Genomic DNA, 23,730 nt, shown 5'->3' with positions numbered 1-23,730 from the left:
TTACATCACACTCTGTCTCAGAGGGACTCTGACTGACACCAGAGAGAGAGAGAGAGAGAGAGAGAGAGAACGCCTGTTGGTCCCCTCCCTGAGGGTGTGTGGTTTCCTGTATTCACCTTTTGTCTTGGTTTCTTCCCATTCTAGAATAGGAACTTTAATGACCCCGAGGGGGGAGATGGTCTGAGACACACAGTAGACATGGAGGTATTTAAATGAAGATGAAGGTAACTGTGTTGGTGCAACTTTATCAAATAGTATCTCCTTATTTAATAGAAGGTTTCCTCATATCCTCTATAACAACATTAGTGTTAGACGTCACGGTCTGGCATGAGGAATGTCAGGAAACGGAGTGAAGCAAAGAAGCAGTATATTTTCTTCAGCATTGTCTGTCATTTATGGGAGTGTGAGTGAGTGAGAGAGCGTGTTTGCATAAAAGGTTCTTTCCCCACTGTGACAACACTACGTGCTATCTTTTGAGACAGTCGCTGGTTCCACAGTGCAACAGTAGAGAACTCCAGAGGTGTGCAGCCAGTGTGGATGAACAGAGAACAACAGAGCTCTCACCTCAGTAAAAGTGGGAATTTAGTCACTGTAAGGGGTGAAGATGCTGAGGGATAGAGTTATCTTTCTTTGTTCAAGCCTAGAACACAGTCACAAGGTAGTATAAAAGACAAACCTTTTCACCTGCTCAATACACACCATACATGGCCTTCTCTAATAAAAGTGAAGAGCTTGTATTTCAAAGGTCAATTTGTGTGGTTGACCCGTCTCTCTGCCCCCTATAGTCAGAGTCTCAGCTCAGAGCCTCAATCTTCTCTTCTTCTGCATCTGCAGCATCACAAAGCAGCCATCTGTTGCTCTCCCTTATTCTCCCAACAACACAGCATGTGATGTGCTCTATTTACCCTATCTGACTGGAGATGAGTGAGAGGGTGAGTTAGTGGTACTGGCTGCTGTAGGTGACACACGCTGCCTGATGCACACACAGACCATGTACACACACACACACACACACACACACACACACACACACACACACACACACACACACACACACACACACACACACACACACACACACACACACACACACACACACACACACACACACACACACACACACTGCTACGTGCTACCAGCCTACCACACTTAATCAGTCATCAGGTATTCCTCATGAGAGACTTCAGGGGCGCAGGAGCAGACCAATTCAGAACCTGTTACTGAACTGGAGAACTCTCTAACCCCTGGGTGGTAGGCCTCTCTAACCCTGGATGTTAGACCTCTCTAACCCTAACCCTGGGTGGTAGTCCCCTAACTCTGGGTGGTAGACCTCTCTAAACCTAGCCCTGTGTGGCAGACCTCTCTAACCCTAACCCCGGGTGGTAGACCTGTCTAACCCCGGGTGGTAGACCTGTCTAACCCCGGGTGGTAGACCTGTCTAACCCCGGGTGGTAGACCTGTCTAACCCCGGGTGGTAGACCTGTCTAACCCCGGGTGGTAGACCTGTCTAACCCCGTGTGGTAGACCTGTCTAACCCCGTGTGGTAGACCTGTCTAACCCCGTGTGGTAGACCTGTCTAACCCTGGGTGGTAGACCTCTCTAAACCCTAACCCTGGGTGGCAGTCCTCTCTAACCCTAGCACTGGGTGGCAGTCCTCTCTAACCCTAGCACTGGGTGGCAGTCCTCTAACCCTAACACTGTGTGGCAGTCCTCTCTAACCCTAACCCTGGGTGGCAGTCATCTAACCCTGGGTGGCAGTCCTCTCTAACCCTAGCACTGGGTGGCAGTCCTCTCTAACCCTAGCACTGGGTGGCAGTCCTCTAACCCTAACCCTGGGTGGCAGTCCTCTAACCCTAACCCTGGGTGGCAGTCCTCTCTAGCCCTAACACTGGGTGGCAGTCCTCTCTAACCCTAACACTGGGTGGCAGTCCTCTCTAACCCTAACACTGGGTGGCAGTCCTCTCTAACCCTAGCACTGGGTGGCAGTCCTCTCTAACCCTAGCACTGGGTGGCAGTCCTCTCTAACCCTAGCACTGGGTGGCAGTCCTCTCTAACCCTAGCACTGGGTGGCAGTCCTCTCTAACCCTAACCCTGGGTGGCAGTCCTCTCTAACCCTAGCACTGGGTGGTAGTCCTCTAACCCTAGGTGATATTACTCCACCTCCATCTCTTCCACTTCTTCCTCACAGAGTTTTCAATCCCAGAGCGCAACATCTCAATAATTCCAGGAATGCGTCGCGAAGCAAACTCGACAGACCAGACTGGGGTTTGGGAAGTCAATGGGAAAAGTGAAAAATGTATGCTTAGTTGTTAATTTTCTTGAAAGGCAAAACCTAGATTTGAGCCAATGTCTTAAGTTGCTGAACCTGTTGTTACTTTCAACTTTGTGAAAGCGACAAACTGACATGTTTTCATTTTTGTCAAAAACAACTTTATGTTGGAGTGCCTTTCATTTGATGGCCCGCTCCTGCGCAGTTCGGCGCAACACGGCCGTTAGACCCGACGACGTGTTTCTGCGCATTAGTGTAGCTAGCCAATATCGCCATGATGTATACTCTTCATACTGTACTGTCTTTGTTCTCCTCTTCCTACTGCCCTCCTCTACTACTTTCTACCTCCTCCTGGACCCTCCTTCCCATCATCACACCTGTGTGTGTGTGTTGGGGGGGGGGGGGGGTACCCATGGAGCCTGTTGCTATGGTGAACAGTGATAGTGGAATAGGGGAACTGACAGGAGGATCCACTGACATCAGATTGTATGTGCTGCATAATTACTTCCCCCATCTTCTTTTTCAAGAGGAGAGCAGGCTGAATGTGGAAACTTGCTAAGCCCTCTCCTTCTCTCTCCTTCTCGCTCTCTTCCCCTCTCTCTTGGTCTATCTCTTACTGTTTCTGACTCTCTCTCTATCACATGAAAATAATGAGATGGATACTCTATACCTCTGTCTGCATGCTGTGTCTGGAATCTATAGCAGCAGGATTTCATGCTGCATTTACTATTAATAATTCATATCGCAGTGTGAGAGAGCCAAAGATCTGAAGAGACGACCAATAATATTCAAAATCACCTATTTTGATAATGGCCATTATTAGTTATCACAGAGGACTTTCCTGTTCCAAATGTGTTTGGTTTATAGATGCATTGACAGTAAAATACATCACTTATTCTTCATCTGAAATGGCTGTGTGAAAGATGTTGTGATGGCTGCTGTTTTTTGAGGACGGTTTTACTTGAAATGGTTGTGATATGTGTTTGTCATACCGACTACCTCAATTAAATGCAATGCCTGTAAGTTGCTCTCAATATTAACATCTGCTAAATGACTAAAAATGTAATCAGTCCAAGCATGTCCATGAATACGGTCTTGTGGCCTTGTATAATCACATGTAAACATGCATTTGTGTAATCATTGAGACAGCTGATGTGTTATGGACTAGAAGACAATGATTACATTGAAAGGAACTGATTAGCTTAGAGGGTAGATGGGGGCAATTCTTCTAAAAAGTCCAATGATAGACTCATGATGTTTCATAGAGTCATCATCCTTCACCAGACAGTATATGTTATGTCATCCTGGTCAGAGCATGCTAATGGACTTTTGGACAGAACACTTCTAAGAGACAGAGACCGTATGTATCAGAGTGATGAGTGCTGATTTTATATCAGTTTTGCTTTTTAGATCACAATAAAAAAAAAGGTTATATAGTCTTCCCAGATCACCACTCCTGGTGTGAGATGCTTGATACGTACTGTACATCCCCTGAAATAGTGGTGAAAGTCTCCCAGATTCTAGTGAAGGATACCACATGTGGTTGTTCAAAAGCTCAATGATTAAGGGAGTACTACTGCACATCTCTGGTCATATCTGATCCTGAACAGCACCACCATGTGTTGATGGAACAATGCCTGGAGTGGATCACATGATTCTCTAACTTCCTGGTGTTTGTGTTCCCTCCTGTGGTCGAAGGGAATAAGCATATGTGCAAGATGAATTTGGTAGAGTAGTGGTCAAACACGTTGTGTTTCTGGACTACCACTAGGTGTCAGGGTAGAATGCTGAGTAAAGCTGTTATCTACAGTATCCTGGGTAGGTGGATATTCTTACCATGGATATGTCCATTATGATAGACCTCATATAGACTCTACTGTGTGAACCTGAGTGAGTTTAATTCATGATCACCTGCTAGTAGTCAAGAAAATAAATAATCTTACCATAATCTTTCCCTCAGTTCATCATAAATTGTAGCAAAGTAGCCTACGAGATATTGCTTGTATGTCAGTCTTTGACAGGCGGCTGGTGGCACCTTTAATAGGGGAGGATGGAACAGAATGAATGGAATGGTGTCAACATCAAACACATGGTTTCCTTCTGTTTGATACCATTACATTCACTTAATTCCAGTCATCTCTATGAGACCTCTTCCCATCACCAGCCTCCTTTCGGATTATATTTCCGTCTTAAACATCATAACATGAATAAGATCTAATCAATCACTTAGGTCATGGTATTATGTGATGTATGTATTATTGAGGTTGACATATTGCTTGGTGCAGTATCTGTTTTGGGTGGACTACCACTAGGTGTCAGGGTAGCCTGTGGTTGCCATGGTCACGAGCAACCCAGCTATGCTGTCTAAAGGCACGGAGAAAAGACGTCCGTTAATTTACTGCCTTTTTAATGAAATGATGTATGGGATGATTGCATGCACACATAAACACACGCACATAGTTGGTTTCCTTTATTTTGTTTCCTGTCCTGCCAGATCAGTGATGATCATGGAGCGAAGGACAGAGACACAGCCAGGGGGAGATTCACATTCGGACGAAATACCGTTCTCTTGTCCTCTCCCCTCCGTGACTCGGAAACTGATAAGTGGTCGATGAGTGTTAATTTGTTAGTAGGCGAATGAAGCAGGCTGCGCCCTTCCTTGATTTATCTACAGTGCCTTGCAAAAGTATTCATCCCCTTTGGCGTTTTTTCCTATTTGGTGAAGTGAAATGAAAAAAATTACTCTTTTTAAAAATTAAAGAACAAAATGGTGAGTGCATATGTATTCAGCCCCTAAATAAGATCTGGTGCAACCTATTACCTTCATAAGTCACATAAATAGTTAGATTGCACACAGATGGACTTTATTTAACTGTCACATGATCTGTCACATCATCTCAGTATATATACACCTGTTCTGAATGGCCCCGGAGTCTGCAATACAACTAAGCAAGGGGCACCAACAGGCAAGTGGCACCATGAAGACCAAGTAGCTCTCCAAACAGGTCAGGGACAAAGTTTTGGAGAAGTACAGATCAGAGTTGGCTTATAAAAAAATATCTGAAACTTTGAACATCCCACAGAGCACCATTTACATCCATAATAAAAAAAATGGAAAGAATATGGCACCACAACAAAACTGCCAAGAGAGGGCCGCCCACCAAAACTCACGGACCAGGCAAGGAGGTCATTAAATCAGAGAGGCAACAAAGATATCAAAGATAATCCTGATGGAGCTGCAAAGCTCCACAGCAGAGATTGGAGTATCTGTCCATAGGACCACTTTAAGCCGTACACTCCACAGAGCTGGGCTTTATGGAAGAGTGGCCAGAAAGGAGCCATTGCTGAAAGAAAAAAAGAATCAAACACATTTGGTGTTCGCCAAAATGCATGTGGGAAACTCCCCAAACATATGGAAGAAGGTACTCTGGTCAGATGAGACTAAAATGTAGCTTTTTGGCCATCAAGGAAAATTATATGTCTGGAGCAAACCCAACATCTCTCATCATCCCGAGAGCACCATCCCCACTGTGAAGCATGGTGGTGGCAGCATCATGCTGTGGGGATGTTTTTCATCGGCAGGAACTGGGAAACTGGTCAGAATTGAAGGAATGATAGATGACGCTAAATACAGGGAAATTCTTGAGGGAAAGCTGTTTCAGTCTTCCAGAGATTTGAGACTGGGACGGAGGTTCACCTTCCAGCAGGACAATGACCCTAATCATACTGCTAAAGCAGCACTCGAGTGGTTTAAGGGGAAATATTTAATTGTCTTGGAATGGCCTAGTCAAAGCCCAGACCTCAATCCAATTAAGAATCTGTGGTATGACTTAGATTGCTGTACACCAGCGGACCCCATCCAGCTTGAAGGAAATTGAGCTGTTTTGATTTGAAGAATGGGCAAAAACCCCAGTGGCTAGATGTGCCAAGTTTATAGCGACAGACCCAAAGAGATGTGCAGTTGTAATTGCTGCCACAGGTGGCTCTACAAAGTGTTGACTTTAGGGGTGTGAATAGTTATGCACGCTCAAGTGTTCTGTTTTTTTGTCTTATTTCTTGTTTGTTTCACAATAAGAAAGATTTTTTATCTTCAAAGTGGTAGGCATGTTGTGTAAATCAAGTGATACAACCCCCCCCAAAAGAAATATCAATTTTAATTCCAGGTTGTAAGGCAACAAAATGGAAAAATGCCAAGGGGGTGAATACTTTCACAAGCCACTGTACTTTGACAGAGGATGCACAAGAGTATCCTCCTGGCAGGTAGCACCAAAGTTTTTTATATTGAATCAGCTGTTGTTTTCTCAAAGGAGAAAAGTATGCAAACATTAAAAATATTATGCTACTTATTTTATCTATAAAATGTTTTGCACATTTAAAAAACATTACTTTACACATTTCTTGTTGGATTCCACCCCTGTAAACGTCATTTGTATGATTACGTGTGAGTGAAGGAGTCTAATTTCCTGCAAGCGCATTTGTTTCCACGTTTCCTTTGCTCCTCTCCTCGATTACCTTTGACCTTTTTCAAAAAGAGCAGAGGAGGGGACGGAGGACGGTGAGTTAAGGAAACCAAATTGAGAATCTCCTAGGGTCTGTCCTTTTCTGTTGGAGTTGCCGCTGTAGTTTTCCACTAGATGGTGCTAGAGGTGTGGAGAGGTTTTGCTGCAGGCAGGTTTTCTGAACTGATGTTACCTTTAATGGAAATATGCCTCCCATTTTTATAATTTCTACATTTCTAACAGCACTGGAATTCATAATGATGAAAAGAAGAACATTATGACTAACAACATACATTTCACACGTACTCACACTATTCAGTCTTACTAAATAGAGAGTGTAATTTGGCCTAATGTAAGACGGTCACGATTTGATAGTCTGTGAGAGTAGAATTAAGTATTTATCTTCATATTATCTATGGGTGTCTCATTTTTAATGACATTGCCTTTACAACCATGCAACTTTGTTTGCTACCATGGAAACTGCTGACACATAACTAGGAAAAAAACATCTTGTGCATAAAGCTCTCCAACGGGAAGTTAGGATTTTATAAACAATGAATGCTTTGTTTACATATCTGAATACATGTTCAGCAAGAGTGTGTTGACATGAGATAGCACAAATGAACAGTTACAGCAGAAATGCATGTATCAAAAACATTCACCAAGTTGAAGATGTACTGTTCACTCTTTTGTAGACTTAAACAAACAATATTGATAATTACAAAATAAGGAAAGTAAAATACTCTGCCATATACACAGTCTTGCCTTTTTCTCTCCCATCTGAGAAAGAAGATGGTGGTCAGTCGACATCCATGTCATTTGTGGTGTTTCTTCCCTGTTGGTTCCCCAGACTTTAGTAGATTTGCCATTTAGAATGTGATGTAGATTGGTTCAGTTCTGGAGAAAGATTTGAGGGAAATTAGAAACCACGACGATGAAACGGTGGGAATGAAATTGTCTGGATCAGAGAAAGTGTGAGACATTCGCGTAATGCTCTCTAAACATAGACATAGGGCAGAGATACTGTATACTAGTTGTCAAGATGGCACCCTCGTTTTTACACACCTCCCCCTCGTCTGTCTGTCTGCAGGGCGAGAGGTGTGAGTGTGATCTGGAGCAGCAATCTGTCTGTCTGCTCTTGAGATGCAGCCCCCGAGTGGCTGAGGTGGTAGCTGGTGATAAGAGAACTAGCTTCACCTTGTCTCTGAAAACAGACTACTTGATCTACTCATAAACTAGTGTCAAAAACAACCCAGAAATGAACCATGAGAATCCACCTTTTGTACCTGCTTCGGCTAAGCTGCAGAACCCAACAAATTGAGGGATTAAATGTTTGCACCTGCCATCCTTTGCAAGCCATAGCAACATTACCTGTAGCTTGTTGTTTGCTCCACTTCCTTGGTTTTCTCTGTATATCCTTGTTATTATTTATCCTGTTGCAGTAAATATCTTCACTAATATAGTGTATAAGTGGTCATACAATAACTTTTGAAGTGATTCCTATGTTATTGATGTAAAGAATATCTGTTGGCCCGTGTTGTGTAATGAGGAGCAAACAGACACTGCATTTGACACATTTATGAAATTACTTATTCCAGTTGTTAATAATAATAAGCATGCACCCATTAAGAAAATGACTAAAAACTGTAAAATCCCAGGCAATTGATGAGGAATTTAATTATTGTATGGTTGAGAGGGATGAGGCAAAGGGAATGGCAAATAAGTCTGGCTGCACAAACGATTGGCAAACGTATTGCAAATTGAGAAATCATGTGACTAAACTGAAATAAAAGAAGAAGAAACTACATGATGAAACCTAGATAAATTAAATGTAGAATGATAGTAAAAAGCTTTGGAGCACCTTCAATTAAATTATAGTAAAAAAGGCAAACTCAGCTTCATTATTCATTGAAACAGATTGCTCGTTCATCACAAAACCAACTGATACTGCTAACTACTTTAATGATTTTTTCATTGGCAGCAAGATTAGCACATTTAGGCATAACATGCCAGCAACAAATGTTGACACTACAAATCCAAGTATATCTGACCAAATTATGAAAGACAAGCATTGTAATTTTAAATTCCGCAAAGTTAGTGTGGAAGTGGTGAAAAATGATTGTTGTCTGTCAACAATGACAAGCCACCGGGTTCTGACAGCCTGGATGGAAAATTACTGAGGATAATAGCGGACAATATTGCCACATCTTCAATTTAAGTCTACTAGAAAGTGTGTCCCCTCAGGCTTGGAGGGAAGCAAAAGTCATTCCACTACCTAAGAATAGTGTTTGACCAGATACAATGCTATTTTACAGTAAACAGATTGACAACAAATTCAGCATGCGTATAAAGGACATTCAACAAGCACAGCACTTACACAAATTACTGATGATTGGCTGAGAGAAATTGATGATAAAAAGATTGGGGGGGCTGTTTTGTTAGAATTCAGTGTGGCCTTTGACATTATCGATCATAGTCTGCTGCTGGCAAAGCTTAGGTGTTATGGCTTTACCCTCTGGATAAAGAGTTACCTGTCTAACAGAACACAGAGGATGTTCTTTAATGGAAGCCTCCAACATAATCCAGGTAGAATCAGGAATTCCCCAAGGCAGCTGTCTAGGCCCATTTACTTTTTTCAATCTTTACTAATGAATTGCCACTGGCTTTGAGGAAAGCCAGTGTCTATGTATGCGGATGACTCAACATGATACATGTCAGCTACTAAAGCGACTGAAATGACTGCAACACTTAACAAAGAGTTGCAGTTAGTTTCAGAGTGGGTGGCAAGGAATTAGTTAGTCCTAAATATTTCTAAAACTATTTGTGACAAATCATTCGCTAAACCCTAAACCTCAACTAAATCTTGAAATGAATAATGTGGAAATTGAGCAAGTTAAGGTGACTAAACAACTAAATATTGATACAACAGTAGCTAAGATGGGGAGAAGTATGTCTATGATAAGGCACTGCTCTACCTTCTTGACAGCACTGTTCGATCCCCGGGACCACCCATACGTAGAATGTATGCACACATGACTGTAAGTCGCTTTGGATAAAAGTGTCTGCTAAATGGCATATATTATATTATTATTATAAACAAAGCAGGTCCTACAGGCCCTAGTTTTGTGACACCGTGACTACTGTTCAGTCGTGTGGTCAGGTGCTGCAAAAAAGGACTTTTGCAATTGGTTCAGAACAGGGCAGCACGGCTGGCCCTCGGATGTACACAGAGAGCAAATATTAATAATATGCAAGTCAATCTCTCCTGGCTCAAAGTGGAGAAGAGATTGACTTCATCACTGCTTGTATTTATGAGAGGTATTGACATGTTGAATGTACCGAGCTGCCGGTTTGATCCATAATAAATACAAATATCCCTGGAATTATCCAGGGGACCGTTGGAGTAGAGGCAGTCCATCTCTAGCCTCACTGGGATGTGGGGACACTGTTTCATCCAGCCTGACATTTCCTAATCCAAATCATGTTTTATGCATGTTTCTGTTTGGCACTGAGAGATGAGGTAGGGGGGGCTGTGTTGATATAGGGCGTCCAGTGTGGGTGTGCACATTTTATATGTGTGTGTTTGTGTGGTCTGCAGGCCTAGGTTCTGACTGGTAAAACATCCTCTAATAAGAGTGAGCCTCTCTCCGCTCCATGTCTCCACTCTGCCCACGCAGGCCTGCTAAACACACTGTCGTTCAGGCCTAGCCTGCTGGTTGGGGCTTCCTGCTCCCATGCTGCTTAGTGGCTGAGAGAGCACAGAGGCCTTCCTGGCCGACACACTCACACCACGCGCTGCAACATGCTGATCAGTGTTAGTACAGGGAGATGTGGTTGGCTACAGTAATTGATAGATTTTCTACATGTATTCTGCAGGTGATGGGGTGGTATTGGCATTACTCTGATGATGGAGGAATATTCTTAGCTGTAGGACTCTGTTCATCTACAGTATCACCCACACATTGTGACAGTACATCTGTTATGGTCTCATGCAAAGCCCCAGTAAAAGCCTGCTCTGTGGAGTTTGGAGCTGAGAGGGGGAGGGGGGGGTTTATCAACAAAGAAGAGTGAAGTGTGAGTGCTCATTTTATCTCTTTCTCTGTATATCTCTCTCTCTCCTGCTGTGTGTTCCTGGGGAGGACCTGGCATACAGAGGTCCAGCTGGCTTGGTACCACACTGCTGCCCTACACCTCAGCAGGCTGGCAGGCAGTGCCTTGCCATTACCGGGGATCTCCGTGACCTTCACAGGTGTCCTGTTACACTTCACTGATGCAGCAGCAGCCCTGCCACACACACACACACACACACACACACACACACACACACACACACACACACACACACACACACACACACACACACACACACACACACACACACACACACACACACACACACACACACACACACACACACACACACACACACACACACACACACACACACACACACACACCTCTGCTCTGGGCAGGATGATCCTCATTGACCCTGGCCTGCAGTATTCCCCATAGGGGACTGGGAGAAGGGACAGTGAGACCCAAACAGGGACAGAACCTATCCTAACCTACCGCTGGGCTGGAACCCCAAACACACAAGTCTGTTTATCCCAGGCAGCACACAGTGTGAACACTCAGGGAGGGAGATGGGGGGGGGGGGTTTGTCCAGCTGTAACAACCATGGAACACATTGCTATTTTCAGATGCATTATCTTAAAGCATTTTTTGCATATGAATAGAAGGGAGGTTGTGCATGTGAGCTGTGACACACACAGCCCCAGTCTAGTTATATCTAAGGAAGAGGGAGATAGGAAGGATGTTATTAGTGTTACCATTGCATTGATCTGTGTTGCAGAGTAAAAATAAGTCTATAAAAATCAATAGCCATCCATCACCATTGGGTGGGATTGACTGATCAAGCTGATCCTATATTGTTGAAAAGGTTGCTTAGCTCTGACATGACCACTCCATTCAGAAATAGATAAACAGATTTTAGCTTTTCCTCGTTTGCTCATTTAGCCCATGTGGGTGAGAACACCATTAATTCTGATGAATTAATGGCTCCATGAAACAGACTACAGACCACAGTATAGTACATCACTACAAAGCAGTATAGTTTGTGGCCATTGTGTAGTGGTGGGAAGCAATAATGCCAGCCTTGACATTTGGTGCACCGACTTCAAATCACATTTTATTTGTCACATGCGCCGAATACAACAGGTGTAGACTTTTAGTGTAAAATGCTTACTCACGAGCCCTGTCCCAACAATGCAGAATTAAAAAGTAAGACATTTGCAAAAAATAAAATAGGAAATAGTAACACAGTAAAATAACAAGACTATATACAAGGAGTACAGTTACTGAGTCAATGTGCAGGGGTACGAGGTGGTTGAGGTAATATGTACATGTAGGTAGAAGTAAAAGTGAGTGTGTGTGTGTGTGTGCGTGTGTGTGGAGCCAGTGCAAATAAAAAAGGGGTCAATGCAAATTGTAAGGGTAGCCATTTGATTAAGTCGCTTTGGATAAAAGTGTCTGCTAAATGGCATATATTATTATTATTATTATTAACTGTTCAGCAGTCTTATGGCTTGGGGGTACAAGCTGTTTAGAATCCTTTGGGTCTAGACTTGGCACTCCGGTACCGCTTGCGGTAGTAGAGATCAGTCTATGAATAGGATGGCTGGAGTCTTTGGCAATTTTCAGGGCCTTACTCTGACACCGCCTGGTGTCGAGGTCCTGGATGGCAGGAAGCTTGGCCCCAGTGATGTACTGGGCCTTACGCACAACCCTCTGTAGTGCCTTACGGTCGGAGGCTGTGCAGTTGCCATACCAGGCGGTGCAGCTATGTAACTCTTTGAGGATCTGAGGACCCATGCTAAATTCTTTTCAGTCTCCTGAATGGGAATAGGCGTTGTGCCTTCTTCATGACTGTTTTGGTGTTTGAACTATGATAGTTTGTTGGTGATGTGGACACCAAGGAACTTGAACCTCTCAACCTGCTTCACTACAGCCATGTCGATGAGGCTTAGCCTTCCTTTTCCTGTAGTCCACGATCATCTCCTTTGTCTTGAACACATTGAGAGAGAGGTTGTTGTCCTGGTACCACACTGACAGGTCTCTGACCTCCCTATTGGCTGTCAGATAAGATCACTTCAGCAGTAATAAATTCATGAACTTCTTTGAGGAAAAGATCATGATCATTAGAAAGCAAATTATGGACTCCTCTTTAAAACTGTATATTCATCCAAAGCTCAGTTGTCCTAAGTCTGCACAACTCTGCCAGGACCTTAACAGGCTGCCTCATTGTTGTCGTCTGCAAACTTATTGATGGTGTTGGAGTCGTGCTTGGCCACGCAGTTATGGGTGAAGCGGGAGTACAGGAGGGGACTAAGCACACACCCCTGAGTAGCCCCCTTGTTGAGGATCAGCATGGCAGATGTGTTGCCTACACTTACCACCTGTGCGTGGCCTGTGAGGAAGTCCAGGATCCAGTTGCAGAGGGAGGCGTTTAGTCCCAGGGTCCTTAGCTTAGTGATGATCTTTGAGGGTACTATGGTGTTGAATGCTGAGCTGTAGTCAACGAATAGCATTCTCACATAGGTGTTCCTTTTGTCCAGGTGGGAAAGGGCAGTGTGTAGTGCAATAGAGATTGCATCATCTGTGGATCTGTTGAGGCGGTATGCAAATTGGAGTGGGTCTAGGGTTTTTGGGATGATGGTGTTGATGTGAGCCTTGACCAGCCTTTCAAAGCATTTCATGGCTACAGTTGTTTTGGTTTTTGCTTGGAAGCAGGAATCAGGAGGATAGAAATATGGTCAGATTTGCCAAATGGAGCACGAGGGAGAGTTTTGTATGATTTTTCTGTGCATGGAGTAAAGGTGGTCTTTTTTTCCTCTGGTTGCATATGTAACATGCTGGTAGAAGGTCAAATGGATTTAAGTTTCCCTGCATTAAAATCCCCGTCCACTAGGATCGTCACCTCTGGATGAGCAATTTCTTGTTCGCTTATGGCCTTATACAGCTTGTTGAGTGCGGTCTTAGTGCCAGCATTGGTATGTGGTGGTACATAGACATCTACGAAAAATATAAACTCTCTTGGTAAATAGTAGGGATGCACAATATATCTGTGAACATATCAGAATCTGACTATATTAGCTGAAAATGCCAACATCTGTATCGGCCGATGTCTAGTTTAACGCCCAATGTGCAAAACTGATTTCAAAGCTGACGTGCATACCTATATAACGAAGGTACATGACGTAATGACGCCAAGTAAAATGTTGTGCTATACGTGCAACACAGCACTCCTAAACTAGCCCACAATGTCTGCTGTGTGGATCGAGCAGTCAACAAGTAATCATTTGAAAGAGTAAGAAAATTTCAACGAGACAACTCAAAGGCAAAAACCATTAAAGCAAAGATAATGGAATTCATTGCCTTTGACAAACTGTTCTCTGTCATGGGTGGTTTGCTTTCGCCAACCGGTTGAGCAATGGTTAACACTACCAAGTGCGCTATTTTTCCGATGTTGCCCTACCGGAGTTACACAGTAATAGCTTCACTGCTATTTGCTTCACGACATTCATACTATGGAACGCTGTTTGTGTCTTTGCGCATCAGAAAATATACAGTAGCACTGTCAAATCTGTACAACAATATCAGCAAACACCGGCCACTAACGATGTGTTTACAATATTGTGTTGGTAATAAAGCATCATTTGTTCGACTGCAACTTCTGGGGTAGCTAGCTTTAGCTTGGTAGATAGCTAGCACCAATACAACCAGCCTGAAAACAATGACCAGTAAAAACAGCAGTCATTTTCATTATTCTTAGCAATGATGATTTAGGAATCCTTGTGAGTAAGTATTGTTGTTCGCCTATTGAAATTGAATTTCAGTTCATGAAAATAAATAGCTAGCCAGCTACTTAACCCTGTTGCCCAAAGCTAATGTTATAAGCAGCCAGCTAGCTTCATCTGGCTAGACCGGTTATGTGTTGTGAAGCTAGCCACTAAGGATTAGGCACAATAGTGGAATTTGCGGTTTGCCTTCAAAATAAAAGTATGTAATTGACAGTGATGCAAATTAATACAAGTAGTAGAATTATGCCATATTTTTATTTTGAAGGCTAACCGCAAAGTCCACCACTATTGTGTCTAACCCTTATTGTGGCTAGCTTCACATAGATGGGTCCGACCACCATTAATCAACTAACAACTGTCTTATAAATTAGGGTTATTTTAGATGATGACACCGAGCTATATAGTTAGCTAGCTAACTGAAACAGATTGTCGTTTTGCTATGTTTTTGGGGAAGAACATTGTTTGCATCCATGAGCTAGCTAGCTTTTTTATGACCAGCACTGTAGGTGCGCAAGACAACTTTACCTGCATCATAGCATACGTATCGATGAATCGTTGTGACATATGAAATACGAGTGATAGTGTAATCAATGTGTAATAACTACAAAAAAATTAATGAAGGCGTTAAATGATTGTGACGTGCAGTCATATTCAGGTCCTGATTGGTCAATAAGCTTATTTGACACGGCAAATAGTATCTTTTTTGACACGCAAAGACACAAACGGCACTCCATAGAAATCCTGGTTGAGAATGAAACGACTGAAGAAATGAACAATGAAACAGCACAGCAAGTGAAAGAAATAGGTTTTGATTATGTTTTACTGGTAATGGGGACATATGTAAATGCCAACAAAATAACTTGTGTGTGTGTGTAACCTTTTTATTTAACTCGCAAGTCAGTGAAGAACAAATTCTTATATACAATGACAATCTACCCTGGCCAAACCCAGACGACACTGGGCCAATTGTGCTCCGCCCTATGGGACTCCCAATTACAGCCGGATGTGATACAGCTTGGATTCGAACCAGGGATTGTAGTGATGCCTCTTGCACTGAGATGCAGTGCATTAGACCGACATTCATTCATGTTGTTTTGGCGGTTGTCGTTCTTCACGTTCAATGATACCGAATTCCTAGCTGCAGACTAGTAATTAATATCAAATACTTGTTCTTATTCTGTCGGGATCGATAGTCTAAGAGTTTAACCACGTGGTATGGTTAAAAGATTCAGCAATGGTCTGCAACCTTCGTTCTCTCGTAACGGAGAAAAACATGGTCTCCTGAGAATATCTCAAAGTTGGGAATTGCAGAATTGGGCCTGTCCCAGGATGTCTGACCCTAACTGGGCTCATGGGCGGTCCTCTGATTTAGTTAAACTCAAAATGGAATTGGAGGTTCCTACATTAAACAGTCCAAAATCACATTACACAATTATACAAACAGTATCATCCTCACTCATTCATCTTATACAACAATTAGATGTAAACCTCATATTTGAGCCTATTATATAAACAGTGTTATGGTAATATGGCCGCACCGTCTCCCATGAGTTTATAAACTTGTACCAAATGGACCAGTTCGTAGCTGGATTCTTCACCGATCTTTTATACCTTCTCCGGAACACAAATGTTGTTCGGACCTCAAGTTCTGTGAGGTGGAAGAAATTCCTTTGTTTGTTCTCTATGAAACTTCACTCAGTCTATACTGTGTGGCCATGAGGCAGGGTCTTTACTAGGAATTTACGACCTCTCTGACCACAGCAGCCTGGTTGTAGGAACAGAGAGAGGCAGGGACATGGGGGTGGGGCTTGCTGTACCCAAAGAGGCTAATGTATATACAAGTCCATGTTGCCCAGCAACAGCCCCAAAACATCACTGCTCTAGAGGAGATCTGCATGGAGGAATGGGCCAAAATACCAGCAACAGTGTGTGAAAACCTTGTGAAGACTTACAGAAAACGTTTGACCTCTGTCATTGCCAACAAAGGGTATATAAAAAGTATTGAGATAAGTATTTGGTCAATAACAAACGTTTATTTTCCACCATAATTTGCAAATAAATTCAAATTCAAAATGTGATTTTCTGGATTTTTTTTCTCATTTTGTCTGTCATAGTTGATGCGTACCTATGATGAAAATTACAGGCCTCATCTTTTTAAGTGTGATAACTTGCACAATTGGTGGCTGACTAAATACGTTTTGCCCCACTGTACATTGTTTTTATCAAAATTGCTCAAGCTCAGTAAATTTGGTTGGAAATTGATGGACAGCAAAATATTAATCCCTGACAAGAGTGTCCAAATGGTGTTTAGTATGCCCAGTCGCTCTGCAAGCGCTGAGAGGATATTCTCCATTGCTGGCCTGATCTCCAGGCACCATCACATGAGCCTGAAGCCACAGACTTTGTTATTTCAAAGGCACTGTAGACTGAGCCTAATAAGGCATTTTTTGTTAAATTTGTATTTATTTCTAAGTACTGTAAGTCTCACAGCATATATGCACAATTTATAGACTACAATGATTTAATACAATGATATGTTTTTAAAATGCTGAGCGCTTAACATCCCTGACTCCCTACCAGCCTTGTGTGTCGCACTCGCAAATACTTCACAATGTATTACTTTGTAGACTATAATTGAAATAATATAGCCGAAATAATTAATTTTCTTAGGCTCTCTGTCTATGCTGTTTAATGTGACTTTAGCCTATTTGAAATGATGAGTGCTTCTTTATATTCACCTATTAATATTTATTAAAATACTAATCATTCAAATCATATGGTTTGGTTTCTATACTTCAAAACCAAATGGTAGGTCCAGGTAGTCACAACAATGGATGTGTGTTGGTTAAATTGTGAGTGAGGAGTGGTTTTTAGTGGAGCGGTTGGAAAGGAGGTGGAGTGCTGGAGCTGAAGCAGAGCTCCATGAGCAATGCTCAACTCCGCTCACATACTCTGCTCTGCACACACACACGTTTTCGCTAGCTAGCTAGTTACCCAACATTTGCTTTGGTCCAACATAAACCAACTCGGAAGTTCAAAGACATTCAAAGTTCCTTCATAGAAGACACTCCTCTGTTGGTATAATTCTGTGGGCCAAATTCAGATAATAGATGTAATAACAAGATTCCCAGCGCTTCAAGGCAAGCGTTTTCCATCCTCTCTCCTCCCCCTCAAAATGTCAGTTGCATCTCGCACTCTACACTTTGACACTGTGTTTTGTCTTTCATTATGGTTAAACCACGCTGTTACTGAAAAATACATTTTGCTCTTAGCGAATTTCCTACACAGATTAAATCACTAACCCGCTCCATAGCAAGCTGCTTTACCCGCACTGATTGGTGAAGTACTTTCATGTTGAGCTAAATGTATTTTTTTTAAATTATGATTTCAGAAGTTTAAAAAGGAACAGAAGAGAACGACATAAATCTTTATGTTATTTGGTTCGATCCGGTTCAGAATTTTATTTTGCTGGTCGGAACAGTGGAGCGGAACAACAAAAATAATGGTTCTGTTCAGAACAAAATTATTGGACAATAATTTTGGTTCCAACCCCTGCCAGTAACAAACATACCCATAACATGATGCTGTTGACAAAAAATAAATACCCATAACATGATGCTGTTGACAAAAAATAAATACCCATAACATGATGCTGTTGACAAAAAATACATACCCATAACATGATGCTGTTGACAAAAATATACATACCCATAACATGATGCTGTTGACAAAAATATACATACCCATAACATGATGCTGTTGACAAAAAAATACATACCCATAACATGATGCTGTTGACAAAATATACATACCCATAACATGATGCTGTTGACAAAAAATACATACCCATAACATGATGCTGTTGACAAAAAAATACATACCCATAACATGATGCTGTTGACAAAATATACATACCCATAACATGATGCTGTTGACAAAATATACATACCCATAACATGATGCTGTTGACAAAATATACATACCCATAACATGATGCTGTTGACAAAAAATATATACCCATAACATGATGCTGTTGACAAAAAAATACATACCCATAACATGATGCTGTTGACAAAATATACATACCCATAACATGATGCTGTTGACAAAATATACATACCCATAACATGATGCTGTTGACAAAATATACATACCCATAACATGATGCTGTTGACAAAAAATACATACCCATAACATGATGCTGTTGACAAAAAAATACATACCCATAACATGATGCTGTTGACAAAAAATACATACCCATAACATGATGCTGTTGACAAAAAATACATACCCATAACATGATGCTGTTGACAAAAAATACATACCCATAACATGATGCTGTTGACAAAAAAATACATACCCATAACATGATGCTGTTGACAAAACAATACATACCCATAACATGATGCTGTTGACAAAAAAATACATACCCATAACCTGATGCTGCCACCAAAATCTGTGATGTGTTGTATTGGATTTGACCAAAACAGGAAGTTTTTAATTTAAGCCCAAAAACAAGTTAGACCTGCCATACTGTAGTCTTCTGAGTACTTAACCCTGGGATAGTTTGTTTTTTTCAAGGGTGCAATTACAGCCATTTTCATGCCAAAGACACACCAGAATATCTTGCCAAAAGGTGTTGTGTTTCTGAATGGTTCAGTCACAGTCCTGACCTTAAATCTGCTTGAAAATCAGACTAGGTTTGAATATTGCTGTATATCAATGATTCCCAATCAAATGTACTGGGCTTGAGCAATTTTGACAAAACAATATTTCTTGCTCTAAAAGTTTTGCAATGTTGGTAGAATTTTATTCAAAGTTATTCACAGCTGTAAATACGGCCAAAGGTGCTTCCACCAAGTATTCACTGGGGAGGAAATACATATGCAATCAATACATCTACATGTTATTAGTTTGGAAAATGTTATAGAAAATTGTAAATGAACCAAAAATGATATCACTTTGAATCCAATTGAATCCCTTCTTAGATGGCAGAAAAATATGAAAACTGTGCAGGGGGTGTGTAGACTGATATCAGGATGATCATAATACTTATATCTTACTTAATCAATGATTCATGACCAAGTTCTCAAGCCTGATGGCATTTCTGTGGCCATTAGCTGTGACCTGTATATAGGGCTGTCTTTAGTTCTAAAGTAATCCCTGGACCCATTAAAGGATCTTGTCCTGGCTGGTTGGTGCTGGGCAGAACTGAACAATCAATTGATACCTGATTGAGACAGAAATCCAGGGATTTAATTGAAAGCAAACGGTGGTGGGTCGACAGCTCTAGTTGGAATATGTAATGTAATCAGTGGGATTTTAAGAGGCACTGTCTTCAGAAACATAATTCTATTGTGTTTTCCAGGTGTGAAGAGGAATTATCAACAAGCTTTGTGTCTAATTCCTTCAGAGTACTGTAATACTTGTCTCTCTTAGCAAGATGAATTAGTTAGATTTTGAAATGTCTTATTTCTTCAATCAGTTGGATAAGCAGGTTGGTCACATGCTGTTTTCCAATTACACAACAAAACAAATACACACATGCGTGTGCGCACACACACAGACACATTGACAATGGTAAAAGTGGTTCATCAGAGAGCGTGCATGGCATGTCCTGCATGCCTGATCAGACTGATGTATTATTAAGAGTGTGGCTCCTCTGCTCCAGAACTAAGCTCTGAAGCTGTGCATCACACTGAATGTCTGACTGGAACAGATTTTTGAGGAGATCATGCATGTTTTACCCATTTTCAAAGGGAGTCACATCTGCAAGGGTCCAGGGCACAGGACCATTATCACAATCACTGATCCTGCCATCCTCCAGTTTCCACAATGCCTCTGGACAAGCCTCTCACAAAGGTCTGTTTTGGAACAATCTAATTGTTTTGGGTAGTTTACAGTGTTAGTCCTTTAATGATATAACCATGATATGAGACAGTGCCTGAAACTTTTTCATTGAATTGATTCTGTCCAGGGCTTGTTGGATATATACTGCAGTATATTACATTTCAGTCTTTGGAAAGTGTATGTGAGGGTAAACAAGAAGGGAGGGAGTCTGGTAGCAGGGGCACAGTGAGAATTATGATGATGATATGATGGCTTGCAGGGATGGAGGGCGATCAGGGAGAGATGGAGGGCGATCAGGGAGGGATGGAGGGCGATCAGGGAGGGAGGGAGGGTGATCAGGGATGGAGGGCGATCAGGGAGGGATGGAGGGCGATCAGGGAGGGATGGAGGGTGATCAGGGAGGGAGGGAGGGTGATCAGGGAGGGAGGGAGGGTGATCAGGGAGGGAGGGCGATCAGGGAGGGATGGAGGGTGATCAGGGAGGGAGGGAGGGTGATCAGGGAGGGAGGGCAATCAGAGAGGGAGGGAGAGACCAGGGAGGGAGGGTGATCAGGGAGGGAGGGCAATCAGAGAGGGAGGGAGAGACCAGGGAGGGAGTCTGGTACAGGATGCACAGCGAGGATGATGATGGAACTAAAGGGGCCCCCTGCTGTCTGTCATCTACCTGACCAGATCAGCCCCAACTTCAAAGGGCTCCCCCTCTGGCATCAAATATCTACCAGCCTGCTGTGCTTACACCTGCTCTGAGAAGACGAGAGGGGAGTAACTCGTCTGTCTGTGCTCTCAGACATCACACACTAATAGAGTACAGCACTCACTCTGGTGGACTGATGTTAGTAATGTCAAGGCTTACTATGACAGTCCCACTTTACTGTCATGCATTTAGAAATGTGTTCACAGTGTTTTATCACTCTGCTGCAGATTGCTTAGCCTGTGTTTAGTGTTGAAGTACAGTCCAGTGGTGCAGACAGACTATTATGGCTGAGCTTGATGATAATGATGATAACTGAGGATAGTGAGGAAGATGTAGCTTATTTTCAACAAGCCAATATGTCAGAGGCACCTTTTTATTAGCGCTGTTGCCTAGCGCTAATAGTTGTCATATGGAGCAGCCAAGCCCTCAGAAAATTAGAGTATGTGGATCTCATGCTATACAGTACGGGAGGGAGAGAACATGTACTTACTTAGTATCCCTGCACATTATAAATCTGGTTCTGGAACTGACCTTGTATACAGCATAGTATGCTTGCTTACTTCATCGTATTCTTCTTATTTTTATATCTTGTGTGTTTTTTTTGTTCTACCTTGTTATTTTTAGTATTACACTGTTGTTGGTTACTGCATTGTTTGGGTTAGAGCTGCAAGAAAGGCATTTCACTGACGATATGCTGGTCCTAACTCCCCCAGGGCCCAGGCTTTCTCTGGATCGGCTTATTTCACTGAATTTATTTTACTATGACTGTTATTTACCTCCATTTTATATTTGTTGCTGAAGCCTGGATGTGTTGCCAGTCAGTTCTGTTTCCCAATATATACCAATATACCAGCGTACCAAAGTAACCTACAGATCAGTGATGCCTGTCAGTGATGCCTGTCAGTGATGCCTGCCGTAAATAATCGAGAGAGAATGCTGAAGCGCCCTCAATACTGCCTGCACTGCCTCTGACGTGTTAATCTGTCACATGACTCCAGTGACATTTATTTGACTAGCATTGTGTGCTATGGTGAATAATATGCAGTGAAAAAGAAAGCAGATGACAGTATATCATGCCATAATTTATGTGCACGGTGTCTGTATCAAAAGAACAGCCTCATCTGCACCGCTCTGACCTTGTTGGGGAAATACATGCATGTTTTCCCAAGCATCACACATGCCTCAGCATAGCACATCCCTAGGATGGTGTGTGTGTGCTGAGTGGATCAGCAAAATATCTGTCAGCTGTGCTGAATATCCGAAGCAATGGCCAGGTTCACTGAATGTACACTAAATCAAAGTGACTGAATGTGACTGTGATAGAGATGAGCAGGAAAGAGCACAACATCCCTGTGATGAAAAGCAGTTAAAACCTGGGGATGTTGTGGTGAAAATACAATATATGGAAGGGCATTTTGTAACCATATAAAACCGGATATTCACCTGGTCAGTGTCATGGAAATGGCAGGTGTTCTACACTCAGTATATGTTTGACAGAGAGAGCAGGCTGGTGGACCAGATTAATAGTTTATATATTCTATTTTGAAGTTAAATGTTTATTAAACACATCTGATTTGCATTTTTTTCAAATACATTTTTTAGATTGCTGATTAAGCCAACATGGAATTGCATCAATAAGCAGTTTTAAGGGAAATCTATTTGATTGATTTATTGTTTAGTAGTAACCAACAGAACACACCAGGGGTGGGTGGGTGGCCAGCAGAGGGATGACTACTACTACAACTACTCTGTACAATCATATGTTAATGACATTCACTCTCAGAGAATGAATAAATCATGTCTCAGAAAACACATCTGAGTCCATGCTTTAGCAGCTAGGTGTGTGTGTGGGGGGTGGGGGGACCAGACTGGAACACTAAGGCTGAAGCATTAAAGCAGCAAGACAAAAGAGAATCTCTGGTACCTGCCTCTGCCTTGCGACTTGGTGCTCAATACCACTCTGATGCTCACGGAGAGATAGTAAGAGAGAGAGCCAGAGTGCGAGGGATAGAGAGAGCGATAGAGAAGTGGAGGAGAGAAGTGAGAGAGCACTGAGAGCGGGAGTGAGAGCAGAGCAGGGTGTGAGCGAGAGAGCACGAGAACCAGAGAGAACGCGCACATGAAGGAGAGGAGACTGAGGGAAGGGGGTTGTTTTCTGTGTGCTGCTCGTGTGCATGACTGAGGAGCCTTCCTGCCTGGATCGTTAGTCATCTCCAGCCCCAGAGCTGGGCTCTGTGCTCCATAGGCTGTACTGACTGAGGAACACAGGGACAGACAGACAGAGGCTGGTGGACTTGAGAGGGCTGTGCAGAGAATGTGCTGGCTGCGTGGGCTCTGTCGCCGTGATCGCTGTTGCCAGACCCCTCAGCTGCCTCTGCCTCACTCGGCTGCTATTGCAGGCCCCCCCTTAGCCCAGCACTCGGAGGACATCAGCACTCAGTGGTAGAGAGATGAGCTCCAAGCACTCTTCCGACTGGATCCCCTACAGGTACAGTACAGTCCTCTGGGTGCTAGTCAAGACTCCAAAGACCATAAGAGAAGGGAGTGTGTGGATGTTTGT

General features: G+C 42.6%; 1 protein-coding gene across 4 annotated transcripts in view; it reads left to right on the top strand.

The window, feature by feature from the left end:
* The window catches only part of tub (TUB bipartite transcription factor), a 114,592-nt gene that overhangs the window by 29,554 nt on the left and 61,308 nt on the right, over positions 1 to 23,730 (top strand). Inside the window, exon 1 of one of the 4 annotated variants that reach the window (XM_046345743.1) lies at positions 23,105 to 23,658. The exons of the other annotated variants lie outside the window; for them this stretch is intronic. Coding sequence (XP_046201699.1) covers positions 23,621 to 23,658 — 38 coding nt within the window. The 5' untranslated portion in view covers positions 23,105 to 23,620. Of the gene's footprint in view, positions 1 to 23,104; positions 23,659 to 23,730 lie in introns of those variants that run through there. 4 annotated transcript variants of the gene reach the window in all.

The sequence above is a fragment of the Oncorhynchus gorbuscha genome, linkage group LG04, assembly GCF_021184085.1.
Source record: "Oncorhynchus gorbuscha isolate QuinsamMale2020 ecotype Even-year linkage group LG04, OgorEven_v1.0, whole genome shotgun sequence".
Taxonomy (NCBI): domain Eukaryota; kingdom Metazoa; phylum Chordata; class Actinopteri; order Salmoniformes; family Salmonidae; genus Oncorhynchus; species Oncorhynchus gorbuscha.
This window is presented reverse-complemented; position numbering and strand designations above follow the sequence as displayed.